Raw genomic sequence first — 25492 nt, 5'->3', positions numbered from 1 at the left:
TTTTTGATCTAAAAGCTCATTACCTATTACCGTTTTGCAGAAAAGCGCAGTAACTATTACAGTTTCTAATCTGAGAAAAGCTCGATATCCATTACCATTTTTGATCTGAGAAAACCTCGATATCTATTTCCGTTTTCTGATCTGAGAAAACCTCGGTATCGAGTACAGTTGTGGATCTGAAAGAAGCTCATTATCTATTATCGTTTTTTGATCTGAGAAAAGCTCGGTATCCATTACTGTTTCTGATATGAGAAAAGCTCGGTATCCATTACTGTTTGATATGAGAAAAGCTCGGTATCCATTACCGTTTTTGATATGAGAAAAGCTCGGTATCTATTAGTTTTTTTGATATGAGAAATGCTCTGTATCTTACCTTTTCTGGATATGAGAAAGCTCGGTATCTATTACCGTTTCTGCATCTGAGAAAAACTGAGTATTTGTTACAGTTTATGAACCTGAGAAAAGCTCGGTATTTATTACCGCCTTTGATTTGAAGAAAGTTCAGTACCTATTACCGTTTTAAATTAAGATATTCACAAAGCGTACCATTAATAACGGTAGAAAACATACGCACGTGTTCTTCCTACAATATATCGCAAAAATGGTTCTATTTACATAAACATGTTTCCCTCACTATCCACAATCTTGTAAAAATAACTACTTGTGTGAAAATATATACTATCCTTTGTCAATTAATGTAAAATTAAAAGCATCCATGCTCTTTAGCAAATCACTGTCAGATGTTGTTGTTTGGATACTATTCCTTTCCTACTTATTAGAAATACGTCATATCATGGTCATAGTTATTTGATACTAAAGTACTTCTGATGTGCATTCAAACGTTCACCTCACTTGGGTTGATACTTTTGTAGACGCCTCCAAAATTTCGATGTTTAAGGATGTTTGTGATTTTGCAGTGTCCATAGTTTGCAACACTGTACAAAAAAAGTGGTATTACAAGTTTTCTTTTTGAATGTAACTGAAACATGTAATGACTTGAAGTAGTGCTACTTAAAAAACTATGTTGGATTGGAAATGCTGTTAATCGAATGGTACTGCGGGGTCAAACAAGGTTCCCTTATCGATATTTGAATGTTAGAAAAATTCATCGATTTTCATCAATTAATAGAAATACAGGATGTTTCAAGAAAATGAATATCAGAGTTTTAAGGCTGTGTAATATTACATTTAACGTACAATTATAAGTAATACATCAAATGAAAGAGCAACTCAGTTTTCTAGGCACGCATGCGCATACACTCTTTCCTCTGTCTGCTGTTAGAAAGTCCTACGAGCAAAGACGGCGGCAAGTGAGCAGAAAGATTTTTTGTGTTTCATATTCTGCAAAGACTGAATCTATAGTTAGAGTACAACCGTCTCTGTGGAGAATTTTAAGGAGGCGCTTACAACTACGCCCTTATCGTTTGCAGTTGCTAAAAGCTCGAAAGCCTACGGACTACGGTTTACGTGTCTGCTGAAATGTTGCTGCATGACTATGATTTTTTTTTTTTTTTTTTTTTTTGGATCGTGTCGTTTTCAGTGACGAATCGACATTTCACACCTGGGAGTCAGTCCCCACAAGATGGTAAAGTTGCAACGAGACTCCCCTACATTAAATGTGTTTTGTGCCCTATCCTGGCAGAAAGTTTATGAGCCTTTCTCGCCTATCGATTCGATGTGCGCCGTGTCACGAATGCTCACATTGAACACTTGCAGCAAAACTGAGTTGCTCTTTCATTTGATGTATAGCTTATAATTGTACGTTAAATGTAATATTACACAGCCTTAAAACTCTGATATTCATTTTGAAACACCCTATATTACAAAAGGCCGTTACAATTAAATGGTCCACCCTGTGATAAAACAAATGAATTCTGGAACAATAGAAGATAATTTACCAGAAAATAGTGAAAACATTCACACAACTAAAGTATTACGTTATCACGCTTTGTCAGACAGGGAGAGGAAGAAGTAGATAGAACAGATATAGCTATAAAGCGTCCAGACGGGTTCTTGATAAGTCATAACGACGAAAGTAGACGGAAGTTTAATGGTGGAAAATAAAATTACTGAAACAGATACGTCGGTTTAAGTATGAAGCAGAACAAGGGAACAATAAATAGAAACAAAAAATATAATAAAAGGGGTGCAAACTGTAAACATCAGGGTTGGTATCATTACAGCACTAAACTACGAAAATTAATTATACACTACCTGAGATACATGCATTCAACTTTTCCAAACGCGGTTGAGTGTAGGAAGGAAAGTATCTTTACGTTTCATAACTACAATGTAAGACGTTTGCAAATCCCGAATTCACTTGCGATGATGAACTGCAGTGTATGAGTAAGGATACTATATCGAGTGGCGACTACAGGCACAATGGGACAATTGAATTGAGCAACAGTGGAAAATAATGTGTTTATTACAAGCTATGAGTACAAACTTAGAAGCCCAAAGTGATTATTTTATATCTTATTTCGAATACAGCTATAATATTAAAATTATATGGAAACACAGAGAACAATGACATCTAACAATATACTCCAACTTGCATTACACTACACATGGTCTGGGGTATCAGAATATGATTGAGAGGGAACATCCCCGATACCTCGCACCATACTATTAACTCATTAACTAGAAGGAAAAAAGGATTGAGAAATAACAGCTTAAACTGTCGCATATTACAAATATTTACTTAGACTTATCTTGGTATACGTCTTCAGGGTGTCTATTAAAATTCCAAAATGAAATTTCGTGACCTTTTCTTTCTCAAACTACAAAATTTAATAACATTCTCAGGAGCGATTTGGGCCAAATTTTCATGCATGCGGTAGAAGCATGCTTTGCTTCTGATTTGGTAGCGTCTAAAGCAGACCATAAACGTTTTTGGTGGTAAATTTTGACGTTTTATAGAACAAACTTTTCCAGTCTATACTTATATTTGTACAGATTAAAAAAAAAAAAAAAAAAAAAAAATATCGTGACCCAAAAGCTAAACTTCTTTACTTTCATGACCGTTTTCTGATTTCGTGACTTTCGTGACCGACAGACACCCTGGTCTTTCACATAGTAATTGTCGCAATTTTCAATGGCAACACATATCTTCGTCAGCAGCTCTTTCTTGAAACATCAACAGCAAATTTATCATATCACATGGCATCCATCGTTGAGGTGCCGAATTATGTTTCTTCAAGCTATGAAAATGTGTACAACTAATTTCGATATTATCAAGTGCAAAAGCTACACTTTATTATTTTTTCTTTAAAAAAGTTCGAAGAGCTAGTATTATGAAACAATGGAATATCAAGAAAAAATTTGTAGCAGTGGTTCTGTAAAGGCTCTTTGTTTTTCGAAAAATAAAAAAAAGAAAAGAAAAGAAAAGAATAAAATAAAATAAAATAACGAGTGTAGCCTTTGCTTTTGATACGATAAAGTTATTTGTACACATTTTTATAACTTAAAGAAACGCTGTTTCCGTGTTTCTGTACTTCAATGATGGATGCCATGTGATGTGAGAAATTTGCCCTTGGTGTTTTGAGAGAGTGTCACTGAGGAAGATGAAGATTCCCATTGAAAATGTTGGGAATTACTACACGATATACGTATACTAAGATTAGTTCGATTGAAAAATAACATGTGTCAATTTTTTTCATTAACTGTTTTATTGCTTGTTCTCTTAGCGAACTACCAGTCTCATTCCTCCTATCTTCTTCCACTAAACTTCATATATTTTCAGCCTGATAACACTATGAAATAACCAAGAATTCCAACATGGTGCTCGCTTCAATAGCCTTTTCTGTCTCTTTTCTCCCTACTTCATCCCATCCTATCTGATGAAGCGATTTATCGAAAGATCTTAAATGTATTTGTTTAGTTTATGTTAGTGCAATTATATTTTCTGGTGACAGAAATGCATGCACATCCTTCAGTGAAATAGAACAAACATTGTTCCTACTTCTACGTTTGATCTAAAGAAACTGAATTGTTTCCGGGAAACACTTCAGTATTCCTATTATTTCCAAATATATACAAACCATTCGCTCGGTGGTGGTAACTATTTTCTTACGACCCTTACAATATTCACGCCTGTCTTAATAGTGCAGCTCACCTGTGCATTCATCTGCTGTTTTCTTCACATCAGTCACAAACTGATCTTTTATAGCCTTTGCACTGCAGTAACTCTCATCTTGATCAGTCATTTCAACATAAAAGCATTTGCTTTTAGTGCATGTTACACAGTCTGTGTAGTTTCCACATTGCTGATCTGAAACAAACAGTATTTCAACATTAAATTTAACTAACAAATTTATCAAAATATTCATTCAAATCTTTAATTCAGGTAGATTTATGGTTTTGAAGCAATTCTCACTTCTACCTCAGCGCACCTGAAGAAAACTTGTGACTACATAAAATACATATATGAAATTCTCTGTCTGTCATCCTCTAGAACTGTGATTTCTAATTATTTCAGTTATGGATCATCTTTTTGTTTTGAAATTAAACTACAGACCCCACACTTTTTTGGATTTCGATATTGAGTTGATTTTAGTTTAACGTCCTTTTCAGCAGCGAGGTTATATGCGACGTGGACCTACTGATTAATGTGGAATCCGAACTACATGAGATCCCGCCGGGAATCGAACCTGGGTGTCCCACGCCAAAGACGCGTACGCTAAACGCTTAGCCACGGAAGAGCTCTTAAATTTTGATATCTGCGAAGAAATAACAGTTGTGAGGCAGATAGCAATATTAACAAAAGGGTCATTCCACGTTAAATAACCCACCAAAATATATATATATTTTTTAAACCCACCATCTCCGATTTTCATGAAACTTCCGTCACTTGTTAGTAGTACAAGGATCATAACCTGTGTGAGGTTTTTTCTCCTTGAGACCAAACACGTTTAGAGCTAGAGGTCATCAAAGTTTGGGAAAATAGCAAATGTACGCAGCTTCTGAGACTCTGCTTTGAGACTGCGCTCTAAATTCAAAATGTTATAGCACAAGATCTAACGAACATCTGCGTGAAAAGCTGCTCGGAGAAACGCCAAGGTTTGTAATTTCAATAAAAAAAATATATCAATAAGATATCAAAATCCTATCTTTCTTAAAAAGAATAATGAACGTTATAACTTACATTTTTATGGAGTGAACACACTGCATCACTAAACCAGAATTATCACGAAAGGTTCACGTGTTTTGGTAGTAATTTTTGTTTTCAGCTAAACGTAAAGCTCGGCTGTACAGAGTTATGAAAGAAAAACAGTGGGGATTTTGGGAACATGCTGGTATTATTAATAAATGTTATAAAGTTATGAATTGTTAAATTACAAATTACAATATATGCTTGAGTTCTTTTGTGGGTAGTGAAGTATCCCAAAGAATGCCCCTAAACCAGGACAGGAGAGGCCCAAGTACAAAAATTCAACGTAACCGGACACACTTTTTATAAATAATAAATAAGTGAAAGGAATCCTAAACTCATCTACTTATTTATTTTGAAAAAATAAGTTTTACATGTTCAATGCAAATTAAGATTACTGCTAAAATAAATATGTGAAGTGCTCAGTAATACATATGGAGGCAATGTGGTAAACAGTATTGCCACTTTAAGGGTATATCTGCATTAATTCAGATATCCTTTGAAACCTACTATTTAGACGTCTGAGAAATTTGGTACTTGGCACAATGTATTTCTGCATTTTACTGATCATGAAGACAAGTTATTACAAACAAATTTACACACAGTTAAGTTCAGTAATGAACAGTACCGTCAGAAACAGTTTCAAATCCTCTGACTTGAGGAATCAGCTATAGTAAGAGGTATTACATACTTTTCGTCCTGCTTTCTTTCTTTCAATCCAGCTTCGTGTTGGGATAGTGGAAATACACGATGAAAAACACTTATGTCAAGAATATCTTTTGTTTGCATTAATCGTAGCTTTAGATGTGAACGAATGTGATCCACGTCCCCTGTTTTCAATCTTATGGTAAAGAGTGCCACGAATGTGGCAGTAAGAAAACACACTATCAATGGATGTAATTTGATCCTGTAATGGTCGTTGAAGGCTAGCTTTTGAAGTAAGTCTCTTGACTGTGCGACGGACTACATCGCAAGAAGATTTGTCATGACTTGTAGCAAAGAATGACCACGAAGATGTCAGCCGGAAATCTTCCTTGTGCTGAAATCAACACAAGGTAAATTGCTCCTTAATGTAAGTGGCTATTTCTGACTGAATTTTGTACACCATTGAAATATTGTGATCTAGGTGATCTCATAAAAAACAGTGACTGCTTGTTTGTAATGCATTATTAACCTGGACTTTTGTAATATATCACAATTGGATGAACTGTACAGTGACCGAGTCCAATGGTATCCTTGTGCTTCATTCTGAATAACAAAGGAATAATTTTCACTAAAATCAAACAAAGCAATAACTGCTCTAAACGCTGATTGTCCCTTTCAGGTGTTTTAGATAGTCTGACTGTTGTTTCATGATATATGCGTGGGATAAAAGAAGTTCAAGCTTTGACACTACTGATTTTATAAAATCATCGACATTTGCAGTGACGATATGTAATTCTGCTCAGTCGGTATTGACCCATTCGTGATACGTATTCAGTTACATCATCTGGATCATAGACCAACTTACTGAGGAGATAATGCTTTAGGTTTTGTGGAGAAGACAGTGTTCGCATTGTCGGACCATACAGGCAGAATTTCCATTGTCACACACAAGAAATGAAACGTTCTTTGTACCTACCATAACCTAGAGCATGAAGAAGCAACTCAACATTCTTATGGATGGTGCAGACACAAACTGCATAAATTTACGGACTTCTTGCCAAAACACATCATTTTGGGCGTAGAACACAGAATTTTGAAAACCCGACCTTGAATTTAGGGTACTTTTTCCCCCTAAAGGAACAGTAAAGCTCACGTAAGTTGCATAGCAGAAGCCTTTTCTGTTTGTACAGAAGTACAAATTTCTGGATATGCTGACTATCTCTAATTACTCGCATTTACGAAAAAAGTTCAAGTGTGAAATATAAACTTCTATTTGTACCCTGAATTAAAACAAAACTGTTGATGTTCCTAAATAGTTAATTCAGTTCTTGTTAAAGATAATTAGGGACATGAGTTTTTCCGCACGAAGAATTTGAAAATTTCGCGTTTTGGTTTTTTATATTTCGCGTTTTGTCGCATTTTCAAATCAAGTTTTGCATTTTGTAGCTTTTGTGGAAAAGATATTACTTGAAATTTCTTTTCAATTGTTCCTTTTATTCATAGATCACTACAGAAATAAACCATTTATCTTTATAAAAAATAAAAACTGAATATTTCACTTGACATTGTAAATTTCACATATTTCAAATCAAACTGAAGGAAAATCAAGTAACTAAATTTACTATGAGTAGGAATGTTTTGCTATCTTCTGGAAAGACATAGGCACAAGTTACATTTAAGCATTGAACATAAGTATTCCACATTTTCCTCCTTCACTGTTGTACGTTTGTCAACGCCAGCCTTTCCTTAAACAACAACCTCTCACAATTGCATTGCTTGTTGGAAGCCACACATATGTAAATGCATTTAGAACAAACTTCAAACAATCATCAATTCGGAACTTCTGTCCATTCAAAACATTTACGATGCTCCACTTTGTAAAACTCCAAATATGGTACCTCATAAGCAGGTGCTTGCATTTTCTTAAATAAAGGCAAAGCTTTAAAAAAACTTCCTTAACGCAACGGAGTCTGGTTCACTACTACATGCAATTATAGAAAAATCAAATAGCTTTCCCAAAGCATCATATATTTTTATAGTTTGGGAGTCTTCTTTGGGAAGAAAGCTTGAAGAATGATCTTTCTGCACATTTTTAAAAGTCACATTCAACACTAGCCCTCTTTCACTTGGCAACAAATTTAAGTGTGCTTTAGTTTTTTACACTAGAAGCCCTGCCGCAAAACGTTCAATCGAATACTGAGTCTGTCAAGACGGATTACTCAACAGATGTGCTGTTGGAGATTTGTCTGTCTCAGTGAAAGTTATAAAATCGACAAGGTAACCATAATTCACTAACAAAACTTAACTGAGCCTTCAAAATTAGCTTCTTGCCTTTCAAATAAATTTTTGAGCGTTCCGAATCACCAAAAATGCACCGTTCTACAGTTTCGTCAGCGGAAAACTGGCGTTTTAAAATTAATGAAAACATATTTTTAAAATTTCGTGTTATTTCACGTCTTGTTAGAAATTTCGCGCAAAACCCCCAATTTCGCGTTTTGTCGCGCAACGGAAACCAATGAAAATACACACAATGTCATAAAACTTCAAGAAACTGAAAATTACTTAATTCTGACGCATTTCGTTTTATCGCGCATTGCGAAAAACTCGTGACTCTTGAAGATAACCTCTTCCCTTACCGCACTCCGAAAAGAAGTAAGTACAACTTTTATTATTAAAATTGTGAGTCCTATTACGTCATTAAGTAATTTAAACATTTCACAGCTTAAATCAAATATCCGGAGCAATATTGAATATATAATCATCCATTTTCAAACCTTTCCTATACCCATCGAAGAATGGTTCAATGGAAAACGTTGGAAAAGCTTCAATGAAATATAAATACATTCACGGAACTTCAAAAATGATTATATATCCGGAAGTGTTCCATACCTTTAACAAGTTAATTGTCATAGTAATGATTCTTGTCTTACCTTTGCAATCTGCGGATTTTCTTCTTACAGTTGCATTCGTTGGGATTTCAGTTCCATTTGAGAGACAAAAATTCTCTTCTCCCTGACTTACAAATGAACAGTTGTAGTGTACACATAGTTGACAGCTGTCTTTGTACTTGGAGCATGGATCTAATGAAAGAAAAGAAAAACAGGATCAGAATTTTGGGGGAAGAAAACAATGCTCATTAAACTTCATTCTGACGCTTTCATATATATATCTATATTTCGCTACTACCAGAAATGACCCGCTTCGCACTGAAAGAATAATGTTTGTGCAAAACATCTGAAAATAAAGGACTGATTAAAATAATAAAGAACAGCATTCAAGTATCAATTTAATCGCAGACATTTCAGTGATAAATTTTTGCCACTAACCAGGGATGATATCGAAATTGCACCTTGAATTGGAAGACATTCTATTTATTTCCTTATAAGACTTCTCGAGCAAGTTCCAAAACAGGTGTTCGTTACGTTACCGGAAGTGACCCCGCCTTTGCAGGGGCTAAAATATATAGAACATTTTGACCTATTTTCTATAGCAGTGTACATAAAGTACGTTGCTACCCCTAAAAGTTGAAACCTATGCTAAAACGCCAAAAGACCTGTTTCATCATTGTAAAAGCATAATTTAACGAAGTGAAAATATTTGCCGCAGGGTCGCACGTGGGGTCCAACTCAAAATTTGCAATTGAAATGAGGGGCGAGTAGCATATCGTTTGAAAGCTACTGTTAAAAGAAAAACGGTAACAGAAGTCTCACGGCTCTAATCAAACTCTGTGCGAAATGGCGGAAGATTCAAAATTTGAAAACAATTTGCACCTAACAGAGCATGGCCACCACTAGAATTCCAAAACTGCGACACAGGTGTCAAAATTCTAAAACACGTGTTTCATTATTTGAAAAGTGCTATTTATGGAAATGATAATGTTTACCCCGGAGTCCCCGCAGGATCCCCAATGGGGTCCAACTCAAAATTGGCAATTGAAAAGAGGGGCAAGTAGCGTATTGTTTGAAAGCTAGGGTTAAAAGAAAAACGATAACAGAAGTTTCACAGCTCAATGCAAACTCTGTGTGAAATGGCGGAAGATTCAAAATTTGAAAACAGTCTGCAGCTAACAGTGCATGGCCACCACTAGAATTCCAGGTGTCAAAATTCTAAAACATGTGTTACAGTATTTAAAACGTGCAATTTATCTAAATGAAAATGTTTGCCCCAGGGCCCTCGTAGGGTCCCACGCGGAGTCTACCTCGAAGTTTTCATTTGGAAAGGCTTCAAAAAGTATATCGTTTATAAGATATCGTTCTTCAACCTTCCGACGACCCGTCTGGTGGAAGCAGTCTAGAAGACACGGCTCCGTCGAATGTTGTTTGCTGAAGCTTGGCTTTTGTTCTGGTCTGTATGTGAGAGCCACGTAAGTCACACGCCACGGTCGTAGCAACGTGGTAGCAGCCAGGACTGTATCTTTGTTATGCAGGTATGAGGGCCATATGCATGACGATCACTCTACGGCGTGATAGTGAGCCTTGAGTGTCTCGTGGAGGTGTGCGGCCATGCTACTGTTCATGAAGAAGTGATAAAAGCACAGTGGTTGGAGACACCAACTGCACTGAATAAAACTCTTCCCCATGCAGTGTTCGTCGTCCGGAATCGAACATGTCGAGAAAGCTGGATCCTTTGTGTGGAAACTGAAAGACAAGTCTCTCACTGACTGGTAACTAAAATCGCCAGGAAGGTCGATGTATCCGCATTTGCCGAAAGCGTACTTGATCATATTTTGGAATCTGGGTGATTCCAACTGACTTCGTGTTACCCCAATCAAGTTAGCACTGAAATACCGATTTGTCATCTCTAGCTTGTCTCCAAGTCCTTCATTCCGAACATGCTTGTGGGCACGCTTCACCATCATTTTTCTGTAAAGAACATATCCCACATTGAATGGCTGTCCATAGGAAATACAGCCTGGAGTGATTGTTCCTGGATGTAAGTCAGTACACTCTTGATACAAGTCCGGATCTCTCATGATGGCTGCGTCGTTCAACAAAAGACACGGAGTTCCAACGTCTTGAACAAGATGTGGCAGGTATTCCTTGAATATTGTCTTTGTCATCATTCCTGACTTGTTGGCTCTGATTATGACTCCAGGGATCTGAGGGATTTTACATTGGACCCTTGATCCAAATTTCCCGGATGGTTCGCAGAGCACAATGACAGATTCGCTCCTGATGCCAAAATCGCTTCCTGGACTGTGTAAGAATGTGTCACTTTTGATTCACATCTTACATGAGTTTAGACATTTTTTTGCTCCACGTTGAGTTAGAGTTCGTGGTGTTAGTAATTCATAATTGAATCCACTTTGATCAAGATTTACAATTTGTTCAAGGTTGTAGTTATCCTCTTCAATCTCCCGCCTGATTTGTTGGAATGTAGCTGTCGTATTCGTTTGAACGTTGCAGTGCTTTTGTTCTGGCTGCCATTGTCATGACTTTTGTGATTTTCCTGGAACCCCAGTTCATTTCTCTCAACAGTCGGCGGATCCAGAATCGGGATGCCTTAAAACCAGTAACCCCTAGCTTCCGCGATTGTTCCAAGGCTTCCACGGCAATGCCGTCTTCAGTGATCCTGAAAAAATTCAGAGCAGCGCGTTGATTTTTGCACCATGCTTTGACAGATTCTCGGAGTTCTGCTAGCTTGGATCCCTTGTCCAGGAATAGTTTCATCCGAATGATGTCACTTGTACAGATGTCAACTATTGCTACACATTTCGCATCCTTGAGTTTACAACCACTGGATGCGTTGTTATAAGCTGCTACAGTATCCCTCAATTTCGTTTCACTCCATGATCTCCAAAATGCGGTTTCCTGAGAAGGATTTGGGTCCAGGTAGTCGTAATCACGATCGCCTTCGGTATCCGAAGCAATTCCTTGTTGATTTGATGTCGTGTCCAAGGGCTGGAATTGAGTATTATCTTCGAACGTAACATAATCGTCTACGGTCTTTGTAATGTCCTGGAGAACAGAGTTTGTCACCATCAACTTGATGAGCTTGTAAACCTTCTCTGCAATCTACAGAATCAATTTTCTAGATGTAAGTCAACGTTATTGCAAACTGACTAACACAACTTTTCATTCAAGCTAATCACAGGCTATAAGTCAGGGTTGCTGGTTTTCTAAATTCGTCATTGCAAACGTTTATTGTATGGAAATGAAAACGTATGTCCTGGAGTCCCTATATGCGGGCAACGGTCAAACTACACATTTTCAAATAGGTTAAGAAGTATTTTCTTTCAAAGTTTCTCAAACAGACAACGTATGGAACCAATCTTTCGTCTCTACGCCAATCCTGTGCAAAATGGTGGGGTGTTTACACTACGTCTACATGCTGAATTTTAAAGTTTATGACCACCTCTTACACCTGAAGCTTTGAAACAAATGTCGAACTATGTGGTTCTTCACATCAAAACGACACTTGTAAACGCAAAACAGTCACGTGGTCTAGAGGTTTCTAGATCGATTCTACCAGACGGGCTGTCGGTAAATTGTAGCGGGATAGCTTTCAAACGATATGCTACTTGCTCATCTTTCCAACTGCAAATTTTGAGTTGGACCCCACTGGGATCCTGCGGTGACCCTGGGATAAACATTATCATTTCGATAAATAGCACTTTTCACATAATGAAACACGTGTTTTAAAATTTTGACTCCTGTTTCACAGTTTTGGAATTATAGAGATGGTCATGCACTGTTAGCTGCAGACTGTTTTCAAATTTTTGAGTCTTCCGCCATTTCGCACAGAGTTTGATTAAAGCTGTGAGACTTCTATTATCGTTTTTCTTTTAACACTAGCTTTCAAACGATATGCTACTTGCCCCTCTTTTCAATTGCAAATTTTGAGTTGGATCCCACCTGGGACCCTGCGGAGACCCTGGGGCAAATATTTTCACTTCGTTAAATTATGCTTTTACAATGATGAAACAGGTCTTTTGGCGTTTTAGCATAGGTTTCAACTTTTAGGGGTAGCAACGTACTTTATGTACACCTGCTATAGAAAATAGGTCAAAATGTTCTATATATTTCAGCCCCTGCAAAGGCTGGGTCACTTCCGGGCAAGAAACGAACACCTGTTTTGGAACTTGCTCGAGAAGTCCTATCAGGAAATAAATAGAATGTCTCCCAATTCAAGGTGCAGTTCCGATATCATCCCTGGTAAGAGTGAATATTTTTCTAATAACTTACGTGGCTCGAAGAACTCACTTTTTATGTTCTTCTCTGTAGAAATAATAGTTGTAGGTTGGTAAAAGTTTGGATATCGCTAATGGGAGAAAAACTTGGTTATATCGCGAAGAAATTGAAGTGCAATGATTTACATCTACAAACATTATTTCTTCAGAGATTTATCAAAAATTTAGTTCCTGGAGAAGCTGCGATAGGGTTAATTTGGATGCTGAACCTTTATTATCATTAATTAGAAAGCTTTCCAGGTGCCAAATTCAGTTTCCTCTCTACAAAATTTGATTATACTCAACAATGTGTATTTCAAGTTAGTCGGAATACTTGTATTTTGTTATTGGATTATTTTATTTCAAATCACCCAGAAAAATGTAAAAATGACACGCACTGATTCAGATTTTCATTAATCTTGTACTGTTGTTAGGATCAACAAATTGGTAACTCATGTAATTTTATTTTTCTTTTCTAGCACGCACAGTTTCGGAGATACAGGTTATCAAAGTTGGAGAATATTACTCGTAAATATTGTTTACAAGTACTTGCTGGTGATTCTAATGTTAGGAGAGAAAAACGTCACTACTCAGTGACTAATGAACTTATGCCCATCACATGATTACCAAATACCAAAACATAGTTTAAAACAAACACCGTTTCATCATCCTTCCCCGATGGCAGAACTTCCTTTGTCTTTCTGCGATGAATTTTTGTTAAGTCAAAAATTTTCTGCAGGAATTCCAAAGAAAAAATCAAGATGATACTATCAGGTTTATATTACAGCGTTACAAGAAACATGGTAAACAGTTTTCAGCGGTATTCCTAGTTCGAATTACAACCTGTGAAGGTATATTTTTTGAGTTTTGCTAAGAAAAAATGTGCTTTACGCGACGCAAAAAACAGTTCAAACTGTACTTATGCGAGTCGTCCGTGTATTTAACACATCTACACATAGCAGACATGTTTTTAATACTGCATGCGGAAGGTCTACTTAAAAAAAACAAAAAAACAAAAAAAAAACTTTCAATTAAAGAGATTTTTTTTTTAGTGTGCAACATGGAGTTTGGAAATGAGTTTATCACCGAAAGGCATAAGAGTCTTCTCTTTCCTTTTTGTCTCGCAATGAACTCGAAAGCATGCCCAAAAATCCTACTAGCCTACATAAAACTACTAGGTTTTCGAATACCTAAAGAGCCCATAATTAGTTGTACTGTTAAAGGTCTGCCCAAAAGCAGCTTGAGGCAAATAATCTGGAAATACAGCATAATTAGAAGACAGGGATTGAGGTCAAATCATATAGATGAAAGGGGTAGACTGCTGCGCAGGGTTGGCAAAAACCATAGTTTTTATTGAAAAAAATCTTTCTTTTTTTCTTTGTTTAAATAATTTGCTCTATATATTTATATTACATATGGACAGAAATAGGTTTGTTTCGCCTGTGTTATTATGCAACAATGTGGTTATGCTGGAAGGGGTCACACGTCACATAAGCTAAAAGCGGAATCCAAACCGCTTCTCGGCTTACATTCGAGAGAAATTGTCTCCAATTGGACTCGAAACCGGGACTAATTGACCACAAATGCGATGAGTCTGCCGACTCACGAACGAACGACTCTTCATAAAAATACGTTGTACTGATTTTTACATACTTGTTAATATAATTGTCAAGAGTCATTTCAGAAGGACAAAAAAGGTAAACAGTTGCACAAATGAAACCATAATATAGTATTATATATAAATCGGGAAACTCCTTCCTGCCTTAGCCATTGGGAAAATCCTGTTATTACTTTAACTGCAAAGCAATCATAAAAAACTGTTATTGCTTGGCATGTAAAATTTTATGGTCAACGTATCATAATCAGTACGCTAAAACTGAGATATTGAATTACAAATTTAGTATGTAGATATCATTCAATTAATTAAAACAAAGTCCAATCCAAGCCAACGTTGGAAGCTACATAGAAAGTCGATAAATTTTCCCAATTTTTATCAATATATTCAAGCAAGCTTGGTTTCTTTATAAAACAACAGGCATTCAGGCAAGCAGAAATATACAATTTGGTTTCGTTTTGCATATTTAGGCTTAACATCCTTATGTAATACCTAGATTATTAAGAAGATTTTCGCTTAAAGTGACATCCCAACCGCTACTTGGTTTACACTTGAAAGAAGGGTTGTGGTTCTACCAAGAAGTGAACATGGGACGCCTTTATTAAAAGGTTAAAAGGAGGTAAAATTAATGCAGATGGTTTGATATGAGGAAACGTCACCATGAAGTCCATACGATTTAAAGCATTTCTTTTCTTGGTTTTGGTTTAAACCAGCCAACTCTGCTGCTGCGTGATAGGGATATGTGAACATTATTGCAGCTATTTTGAAATCCGGAGTCTTAGATTGTTTCAAAATGTTAAATTGGAAGGGAATCGAGTGGCATATCTTTTCAGCCTGACTTATTTTTTTTTTTTTTTTTTAAATCTACGTTTACTTAAACACCTTTTATATTTTAAAAAATTGGTTAAATTCCGCACGGTAGCTCTCAAGATGATCATCATGATGGCTTTGACCGTCAGGCCAATACTACACCGTAACACATGGTCGACAAAGCAAAAGAAAATGTCCATTTGTTTTAACACACTGTATGTAAAGTGCATACTATTTGCACTTAAATCTGTTAAATTTGGTAACATCTGAGATTATAAAGGTAAGATTTTTTCTTAGGCTGCCTGAATTGGTTTGGACTATCCCAGCGAAAATTCGATAATGCTTGTTCCACAAAGCACAGAAAATTAACTTTCATGCAGCTTACGTTAATAGTGAACTAATTTATTAAATTATTTTCTTGGTTATCTGTATGTTGGAACAAAGACAGTCCACTCTGCAGATGTAGTGGCTAGCCGCGCGCTTTCGATACATGATATCCAGTGGAATATATTAAACGTATTATGGTTCACATTTCACCTTAAATTGTAGGTTAATGTTTCATACTACCTCGGTGCTGACAAAGAACGCTACACCACACAATATAAACAAAGAAAAGACCTAATTAATAATAAAAAAAGAGGAGACAACGCTTAAAGACAATAAAGTTGTAGATCAGAGTTGGTAAATAATTGTAAAGTATGCCACGTAGTTAAGAGACACAGAAGAGGATGAAACTGGATTCTGATTGTACGTGACAGATGTGGATAATGCACTGGATATATATTATTATGGCAAGACAGTTAACGATGTTGTAAAAGTGAGGTAAAAGGAAATATACGTAGTACATTGACGTTATTTTCACATAATGAAGATTCATGATAAAAAATTACATAAAATTTTAACTATCACCGACACCCAGCCTATTTTATTGCATTTGAGGAGAATCAGGAAAAATTTTGATAGACTTTTAAACTTTATTAACCAAGCCTCGTATATTTCCTAACATTCTAGAAACTCTTCCCTCATCGCTTTGGTATGTTTTTTTCTTTTGTGTTGGTGAGCCTCAGTCCGATTTCATGGCTATATATGCACATACAATGTGGAATCAGCGACTTCCTTTGTGATTGCTCTCGAGTTCAGAAAACGGGACATTTGCAGTTAGATTTACATGTTGTTACAGATCATTGCTGGTTGGAAAGTTTGAAGCATCCGCATCTCTTCAGCCAAAGAGCTTGACCTCAACGCTATACGTCATAAGCGGGAAACTCCAGCCTAAGGATTTATATGCAATATTCAACTAAGAAATGCTTCAGTGTTTCCCGCACCATCTCGAAGGCAGCGCTCGTGCTGTCTGCAATCATAAATTGCGCACATCTCTGAGCATTTTTTTTAAACGTATAACATATCCCTGTATGGGACGAGCCTAAACGCCTCATTAATTGATCTATGTCGAACAGTTTATTTGTGCAGTACTTTAAATGTGAGTGCCGAACAGTTTTATTTGTGAAGTATTTTAAATGTGAAGACTACATCGGGTCGATTTATTATTCATCGAGATAAATATCACGATAAGTGGAACCCTGGAGCACGACCTCGTCTGTTACCATATACACTAAGAATTGCATTTACAAACGCCAGCCTAGAATATTAATTACGGAAGCAGCATTTGGGACTCGACCTCAGGACAGTGATAGAACAGCACCATTGGCTAGCCGAAGACTAATGTGAATTGTTTAATTCATATGTCAAGCCACCTACTTCGTTGATATATTAAGCAAAGGTTTGTTAACTCATTTATTTTCTTGGTTAATGTACATGTAATATGTGTGTTTATTGAGTGATATACATTCATTACCTAAATCTTAGTTTTATCATTTGTTGCAAATCTAATGCATGATTTAATTACACACAGTACAGCAAATATCTTTTACGGTGTCTGCATCCGAGCCTATTGCGTTCCCAGCCCCAATATGACAAAGACGCAGGCCGTGTTCGTGGACCGTGTTCGCCGTAGAATAGCTGGAAAAAGGAAAGAGGAAAAGTAAAATACGAGACTGAAAGTTATTCCGAACCACGACGTACATGGCGGTTCCATAACTTCCCACGATTATATCTTTTACGCTAAAGGAGTCTAATAATCAATGGGGTTCACTCGTGCAGACGGTTCTACTAAATGGAAAACTTAGGGAATAGGTAAAATCAGGGTTGGACCCACCTGAAAAAAACCACCCGGGTTTTTGAGCTTTTTGTTAGTATATTATTGGTACAACTAAGGTGATCAGATTGAAAGTAAATGTTATCAGATTTTTATACTTTCATTGGTCGAAATGGATGCTTTCATGTTAAGGTATACAACAATATTCAACATAAGACCTTTTTAAGGATCTGAATGCACTGAATGAATAATAATAATAATAATAACAATAATAATAATAATAATAATAAAAACCTTACCTTAGCCTGAAATAATTATAGAACAAATTAATGTATGGATTATGCTTATAGCTTATTTGAAGCAAAATATGCAGTTTTATATTTTAGAAAATACTTTTCGTGAATAGTGTGCTCGCCGACGCCGAGGGACGTTATCCCTCATACGTTTGACGGGTTTAAGGCCATAGGTGCCGGTACTACCAGTAAATTTGTAGTGCATTCGTAAAACTATTGGTATTATTTTTGATTACCTTTGATGGTAACAGAAGTATTCTTCAGTAAAATTTGGTTTTCCAATAACAACAGTTTAATGCAGATATTTGTTGCTACTCTTCGAATAAGCACTCTATAGAATCAACACCAGCAATAACCTAAAAATTAATGGCAAATTTAAGAAGCTTAATGATCAGAGTTCCGAAAACTACGTAACGCTTACTACTTCAAGTGCTGAGTTGAAACTTGCGTTCTACTGGAAATTTCGATGTACAGTACAGAAAGGTGCATTTTCGAAGAAAGAAAAAAAAAAAAAAAAAGTCGCAAAAGAAGTACTCGGAAAATTTCCGCAATTGAACGCACAAAGCATCGGAACTGAATACTTCAACAATAAAACTATTTATTTTACGATGGAAGATATTTAATTTTAAACATTTACTTTATAAAATGTAAATTATATCTTCGTTAATTGTTTTAAACTAATTTTCTGGAAAGAACCGTCTTTCAACAAGTGCTCGGGAAATTCCCGTAATTGAACGCACAAAGTATCGGAAGTGAACTACAACAGTAAAACCATTTATTTTACGCTGGGAAATATTTACGTCGTATAACACATTTGGAACAATTATTTTATAAATATAAATTATATTTTTGTTTTAAATTAATATATTTGGTGTTATATTTGGCGAACGTCACTGACGCAGTGCCGTAGCTTAGATTTTTTCTGGGGATCAAGCATTAATACGTGTATTTTGGCCCCTTAGAAAAAGTTGTTTTACTAATTCTTGGGCCCCCTCTTTCTCTCTTCCCTTTACTCTTTATGGGTATCCGGAGCCTGTGGGCCCTCCCGCACGGCAAAGTCTGCGGGGTCGTTAGTTACGCCCCTGGGCCCATTCCATACATGACAACTGAAATGAGCCCATGACTCATTTTTGTTTTATTTACCTATTGTGTGCTGCTTTATGTAATGTAGTGAACCTGCTTGATGTTTCATTTATAAATTCATGATCGTATCGTATGTGGAGTAAGAAAATTTTGTCTTGAAGTGCCCGCCTCGAACGGCGGGGAGCTTTCTTGGGGGCAGTTGTCCCCTGCCCCCCACAAGTTACGGCCCTGCACTGAGGCTACTGGGATGATTTAATATATATTTGTTCGTTCGTCTGCCTGTATCATACATACTACATTTAAACATTCGGTCTCGTAAATTTAAATTTTCAGGGTACAAGCACGAGAGACTAAATTTCCTGTATAGATTTTGGTGGCATACCAACGTAAAATTTCAAAATGGCTACCATTTCTTTCAAAATAGCAGGTATCAACGTTACAAAGCGCAATTTTGTTTTTTTAGGTTGAAATTTTCAGAGTACCAGCACGAAACACTCTAAATTAGCTGTGTACATTTTGGCAGCGATCCAACGTAAAATTTCAAAATGGTGGCCATTTAAAAATTAGCAGTGAATACAAAATTGTTGCAGCTTGTGACAATGATAATCTTGAAATATAAATCACATTTTAACACTTTTACCCCAAAGACATTGAAATATTTCGAAAAAACCCAGTTAAACCCGAAAAATCCCATATGGGCCCAGGTGGGTTGGGCTTCTTCAGAAAAACCCAGGTTTTTTCAAACCCTCGGTAAAATACGATGTGAAACATTTTTCGCGAAAGAATGAGAATGTGAATATAAGTAATTACTGTCAGTGTACAGCATATTCAAATCAATTTTCAGTGGTAGTGAAAGTACTGTACGTTTAAGTGTGCTCTTCTATTATCCTAGTTTATGCGTAAACCTCCTTTGCTGACGTGCCTGCTCCCTACGGACACCCCCTTCTGCGCTTCCGCTCTTACTCGGTTAGATAGCATTCGTACTTATTGCTGGCCACCTAGCACAAGCTGGTTGGTGTTTTATGCACTGCAGTTTTTTATGTCATACGTCCACACTGTATTTATACAGAGCCCTCCTGAAGTTAATTTGAAAGTGTAATAAAGCTTCTTGTTTAGTGCATGCTCTGCTAAAAGAAATACAAAGCTCTAACTTAACCTGAAAATTAAGAAATGTCTCAAAATTTGGTAGAACAGCCTGCTCGAGTAATGCCGATTCATGATAGTGAAATAAAATATTTTGAGCGCTTTCATCGAGAATCGAACCCAAAACATGTGCACCAAAAGAGGTTAATAGTAAGTGTTCTAATTATGAGAAAAAAATATATATGATGAAAATGAAATGAAATCCTTCAGATTTACGTCCCGCGCTTATGCCGGTTAGGTTAAAGGAGACGGTGACTGAGAATTGAATGAGATGGTGGAAAGAATTAAGTAGGAGGAAACGGGAGAACCCCGTGCACCACACAGTCCACACGGCGCGTGCTGGGATCGAACCAGGAACCAAAAAAAAAAAAAAAATATACGTTGAAGAAAACTGTTATGAGGCAAGTTTATCAATATTTGCAATACATATGAAGAACAAGAGCCATAGTGAACAATTTCAACCCGACCGAAATTGAGAACAGAACATATTTCTTCCATCGTGAGAAATATTATCGCATAATAGAAGTACCAAAGAGTGACATTTGTGAGAAGTGTTAAGTGTCAAATAGCAGAAGACTGGTAAGAGTGCACTTTGAGGTGAAAAAGTGATCTGGGGTATCTTTTAGTTTCTCCCTCAATCTTGCAAATGTAAGATCTTGTATCTTACGTAACAAAACATAGCTGAGCGAGCGAAGGGGTTAGAAACCCCTTACGACTTGCTTTAGTTTTGGGCTCCCATGAACGTTCTGCTCAAAGTGCACTTTTTCCTACGAATGTAACACTACCTCCCATAACCTCACCGCATGGCTCGTGGCTTTCATTCCCCTATAGTTGCCACATTTTTATACTCTTTTTAAACACCGGTAGAACGTAGCTGTTCCTTAATTCTTTTTTCCTTCAAATTTGGTTAATATTTAGTAAACCCCAATCTTGCGCATATAAGTTCTCCTGTGTTACCGTACTTACTGCAAAAAATATAGCTGAGCGAGCGAAGGGGGTTAGAGGTCCCTTAGGGCCGGTTTTTGATATCTTTACCACAATTTAGACAAAAACATAGTACTCTGTTCTGGAGCCATGAAACGATTTGGGGGAGATACTAAATGCTATTTTCTGATTCCAGCATCCTATTAAAAATAGTGTCACCATAGCGCCCGTTCCTTACCAAACTTTTCAAGATGCGTGTTCTGGAATTCAGTATGGCGGATGTTCTGCTCGACAGTTTAGGGGCTAAAAACTCATATAGTAACAGTGAAACTGTTCTACTTCGCATTTAGATCAAAGGGTAGTAAGAGTAACCTAAACTACTCTAACCTTACCAAAACAAAACAAGTGTATTGACTCATGATGCACTTCCATGGAAGTACTCGAGAACTATGACGTGACTGTGAAGCACAACCTTGAAGTAAAATCTCGAAAGTAGTTTACGCGCATTGTGTATATCGAATATGGAACAGTTCTGCACAAGTGTTAACGAGGTCATCCAGCCATGCACGATGCCTTCGGCGCAGTATTACTAACAGTGCTCTCGCGCAATTTGTAACCCGTAGGATAGAGATATTATTCCCCTTGCGAGTGAATATAGTCCAGTGCAAAAGTGATTTTGTAGACAGTCGTGAAGAAAACGAGAGCACTGTATTTCTGTATTTATTCTAATCACGGTTAAGCCGCCAATATGTCAATCTTGTACCAGGAATGGTACTACTCCTACAAGATTGATTCTTCAAGTACCTTTCGTGAAGAAAGATGAAAATATATATCATTAATTTTTTATGGATCCAGTTTCTTTTTTGTACCTATTTACAATGTAGGACTACTTTTCTGTAGGTTTCGCGAAGGTCCTAAAATACTAGTCCGCGCAGATAAATGAAGGTGGGTTAGTAGCCATGTTGGTTCCTGTATGACAGCTCATTACCCAATTCACATAGTAATGCGGAGCGAGCGACAGCGACTGCAGGCGGGCAAGTAGCCAGGTTGATTACTTTCCTTATTACAGCTCAATGGATGTAGATCGTTGTTCAAGAGCTCTACCGTAGGTTTCCTACTATCAATAAAAACAACTATAATTCCCCTTCGAAATTGACACAAAAAAACACCCCATTACTACTAAATTAAAGATACTTAATACTTCGCCAAACCTTTGATTCCAGCCTTGATTACATAATATATATTAGTCCGTCTTCAAACTTGGAATTCCCCCACTTGACAAGTAGGTTATAGTTAAGGAGCCGTACTTCCCATTTAGGGAAGGACGAGAAACGCCATACTTTCAGGAATTGTTCATTGACTATCTAGGATGTTAAAAAGTAGGTAATAGACTGAGTTCTTGCCCTTGTACTTCGGGTGTTTAGGTAGTGCAACAGTAAGATGTATCCTCGTGCACGGGGGATGAGAAGTAGCTGTTCTTAACTATTACCGACAAGTACAGTGAAAGGTAACATGTACGATGTCAAATAGGTTAATTGCACAATATTCAAGGTCATATTATATTTCAAGCACACCTTAATTTAGCATATATTACACCTGGCAATAGAGAGACTATTCTATATCATTGCATTTATCTTGATGATAAATATTCAACAAATCATTGAAATACTACAATGCCTCACATTTTGTGCAATAGTATGTAGATCCTTATCAATACCATTATTTCGCAATTGCAGTCATTGGAATCTAGTCAAGGTGTAATTACCTGTTGTATTATTTGGTGCTGATATCACAAACGATCCTCCAAAGTAAAAAACGAAGACTGCAATAACGAACTTCATTTTTTACGTCCTTTCTTGTAAATAAACCACAATACGAGAAACTTTACTTTCGTCCGGCACCTCTTCGGGAAATATGACTGACAAGAAGCCGGAAAGTGTCACGTCATAACTACGTTAGTCTTTGCACACATCGGAAGTACTTCTTTTAAGTCATAATAATTCTTAAATTAGGTCTAAAAAAAATCGACGCTCGACTGAGCGTAGAGTTTGGTGGTTTATATTATGTGTTTGCGGCTGCAAGGCAGGGCCGTAGAATATTGTTTTTAAAGGTGTAAATTGTGGAAATAAATTATAAGCCTGTATTACATTTTTAGTACTTTTTAAATTTAACAAATATGAACGTTGTAGACGAAAGGACGATATTTGCAAAACTAGAAGCAATGAAAGAAATTCGGTAAGTAAAGTTTTGTTAATAAATGTTATGATTTGTATAAATAAAAATGGTCGAGAGTGTACCGAGCTCCTCAAGCATATGAAATAGAACACAAAAATGTGTTATTAATAGTTTTGAATAATTCTATTATTTGTTTTCTCTGACCAATTAGTATAATTTCTCGAATATTTGCCTTAAAATACCACATTTTTATTGAACCGTTCTCTTTATATCGATAATAATTGTTTGGTTCCTTTCATACCGCATATGTTTAAAGATTTCTTTTATATTAACATACATGAAGGAAACCAATAAAGTAAGTTAATATTTAACGCAAATCGTAACTGATGTTATTAATAAGGATAGGTTGATATTTTCTACATAATACTAAAGGTTCCCGCAATATTTTCTGACAACTAGGTATCTTGGGTACTGTACTATTCTACTTTGCGGTTAAGTTATGTATCGCCGGACCAATTTTAGGAAGTTTACCGGGTCAATTGGAGATTTTTTTAAGTTCGTGAGAAAGAATGAGTACAAGGGATGTAAGGGAAAGAGTAAAAGTTAAGAAAGTGGTTGTATTTGTTGATTGTTATTGATGTTAGCGGCACTGTATGTGGAGTCGGAGGACTATTTCGCGAAGAGGTACACTTGTTTTACTATACGGATCCAGAAATTGTAAAATGTACAGAAGAAAATTGGCAAGTCTTTAATTTCCCCATTTCATGTCCAGAACAGAACCCAACCAACCCCTGCCGGGCTTCTAACCCGTTCCTACTACAACTATTACTACTCTTACTCCTGCTTCTACTACTACTAATACTTATACTATGGATCCGTATTAAAGTAATACTTCACGCGTAATGTAACGTAACTTAGTGTAGTCCAACAAAATATAACCGAATGCAATACACTTTGGTGATTTTTTTCAGTTTTCAAAATGGTCCGGCGATACGGCACAAATGCTCTTTGGGCAACCAAGCATAAATTCATTATTTATATAATTCTTTCCGTGCAGTTTTACTATACGGATCCATAGTATAAGTAGTAGTAGTAGCAGTTGTAGTGGGAATGGGTTAGAAGCCCCGCAGGGGCTCAGCAAATTCTGTTCTCGACATAAAATCAGTAAATTATAGACTTCCCTAAATTTTTCCGAACATTTTACTATCTGTGGATCCGTATAGAAAAACAACACCATTCTTTCTGTTCAGATAGGGTAATTTGTGCCTCTTTATAAAATTATTTTACTTTACGGTAAGTAATGCTCCAGAGTTTTTTTTCTCGGTGCATGCGCAAATAATTGCGTATAGATTGATAATATGCCGGCAAACGGCAAGGTTCTAGAACAGAGGCCCCCCTTCCGACCTACCTGTAATAAAGACAGAAAACGTGCCCTGAAGAGCTCTAACCCGCCTTCACTTGCTTACGCTCGCTCGGCAATACTATGTAAATTAAATATTAAACTTTGGTACAGAAAGGAACCGACCTAGTTACAAATCTATATAGGGGACCTGTGTTCTAGAACCTTCTCCCGAGAAACTGTTCCTGATATTCTATGAAAATGGTTGGTGATCGCTCAAATCACTGCTTTAGAAAGTTCCATGGGGGAGTAGCACCAATGAGTGCAGATTGACTTTAAGAGGACTGAGTATAAATAGAGCGTGTAAACATATGGAATAACAATAGCGCATAAAATACGAAACAATTTTTTTTTTTTAATGCTTATGCTAGAACCCTACCGAAAAAATCTAACGATTGCTATATAACCAAGTCAGGGCAACAGCACAGGAAAGGGTACCGCGAGGAGCACGTCCTTAGGGAGTTGGCGCGTCAGCGACGATGTGTATGCGCACGAACTAGGTGCGGAAGAAAATTTCACATTCCATAAAAACACAGAAGTATTCAACTACAGTTATTACTGTGCACATTTCTTCATCATGTCTTTCTTATATTCGTATCACTGCCGAACGCTGTTTACATACACACCACACTAAAATACCATGGTAATAACTTTAACGTGTGTAGTGGTGTTTCTGCGTTACTATGTGAGTTAGAGGTTTATAGTCTACATCCTTTAAGTATCACTCATCTTTTCTGAATTAAGATATTTTACATTGAATTTTCCAAGAATTGGCACCTATATTTCATATCTGCAGCATTCTTTCATTACGAAATGCACTTCTAGTACGGCATCTTAAAGATTATTTCGTGGTTGCATTCCTGGGTCCAAATTCACAGTGCAAAAACACTACCCAACCTGTACTAAGTGGCCACTAAGAAGCACTAATTATAT

The 25492-nt window shown here is 36.7% G+C and overlaps 2 protein-coding genes across 3 annotated transcripts in view; one reads left to right on the top strand and one right to left on the bottom strand.

Moving 5' to 3' along the window:
* Window positions 1-22937, bottom strand: part of LOC145664205 (uncharacterized) — a 46666-nt gene extending 23729 nt beyond the window's left edge. The window contains exons 1-3 of one of the 2 annotated variants that reach the window (XM_081730653.1): window positions 22751-22937; window positions 8725-8874; window positions 4115-4270 (exon numbers count right to left, since the gene is read on the bottom strand). In XM_081730653.1, coding sequence (XP_081586779.1) covers window positions 4115-4270; window positions 8725-8874; window positions 22751-22826 — 382 coding nt within the window. In that variant the 5' untranslated portion in view covers window positions 22827-22937. The remainder of the gene's footprint in view (window positions 1-4114; window positions 4271-8724; window positions 8875-22750) is intronic. The other variant, XM_081730661.1, reaches the window with a different exon arrangement.
* Window positions 22938-23012: 75 nt separating this feature from the next.
* The window catches only part of LOC145664216 (zinc finger C4H2 domain-containing protein), a 32673-nt gene continuing 30193 nt past the window's right edge, over window positions 23013-25492 (top strand). Inside the window, exon 1 of the mRNA XM_081730674.1 lies at window positions 23013-23220. Within this exon, the coding sequence (XP_081586800.1) occupies window positions 23162-23220 (59 nt within the window). The 5' untranslated portion in view covers window positions 23013-23161. The remainder of the gene's footprint in view (window positions 23221-25492) is intronic.

Source organism: Thermobia domestica, chromosome 1 (genome assembly GCF_964235325.1).
Source record: "Thermobia domestica chromosome 1, izTheDome1.hap1.1, whole genome shotgun sequence".
NCBI classification, from domain to species: Eukaryota; Metazoa; Arthropoda; class Insecta; order Zygentoma; family Lepismatidae; genus Thermobia; species Thermobia domestica.
This window is presented reverse-complemented; position numbering and strand designations above follow the sequence as displayed.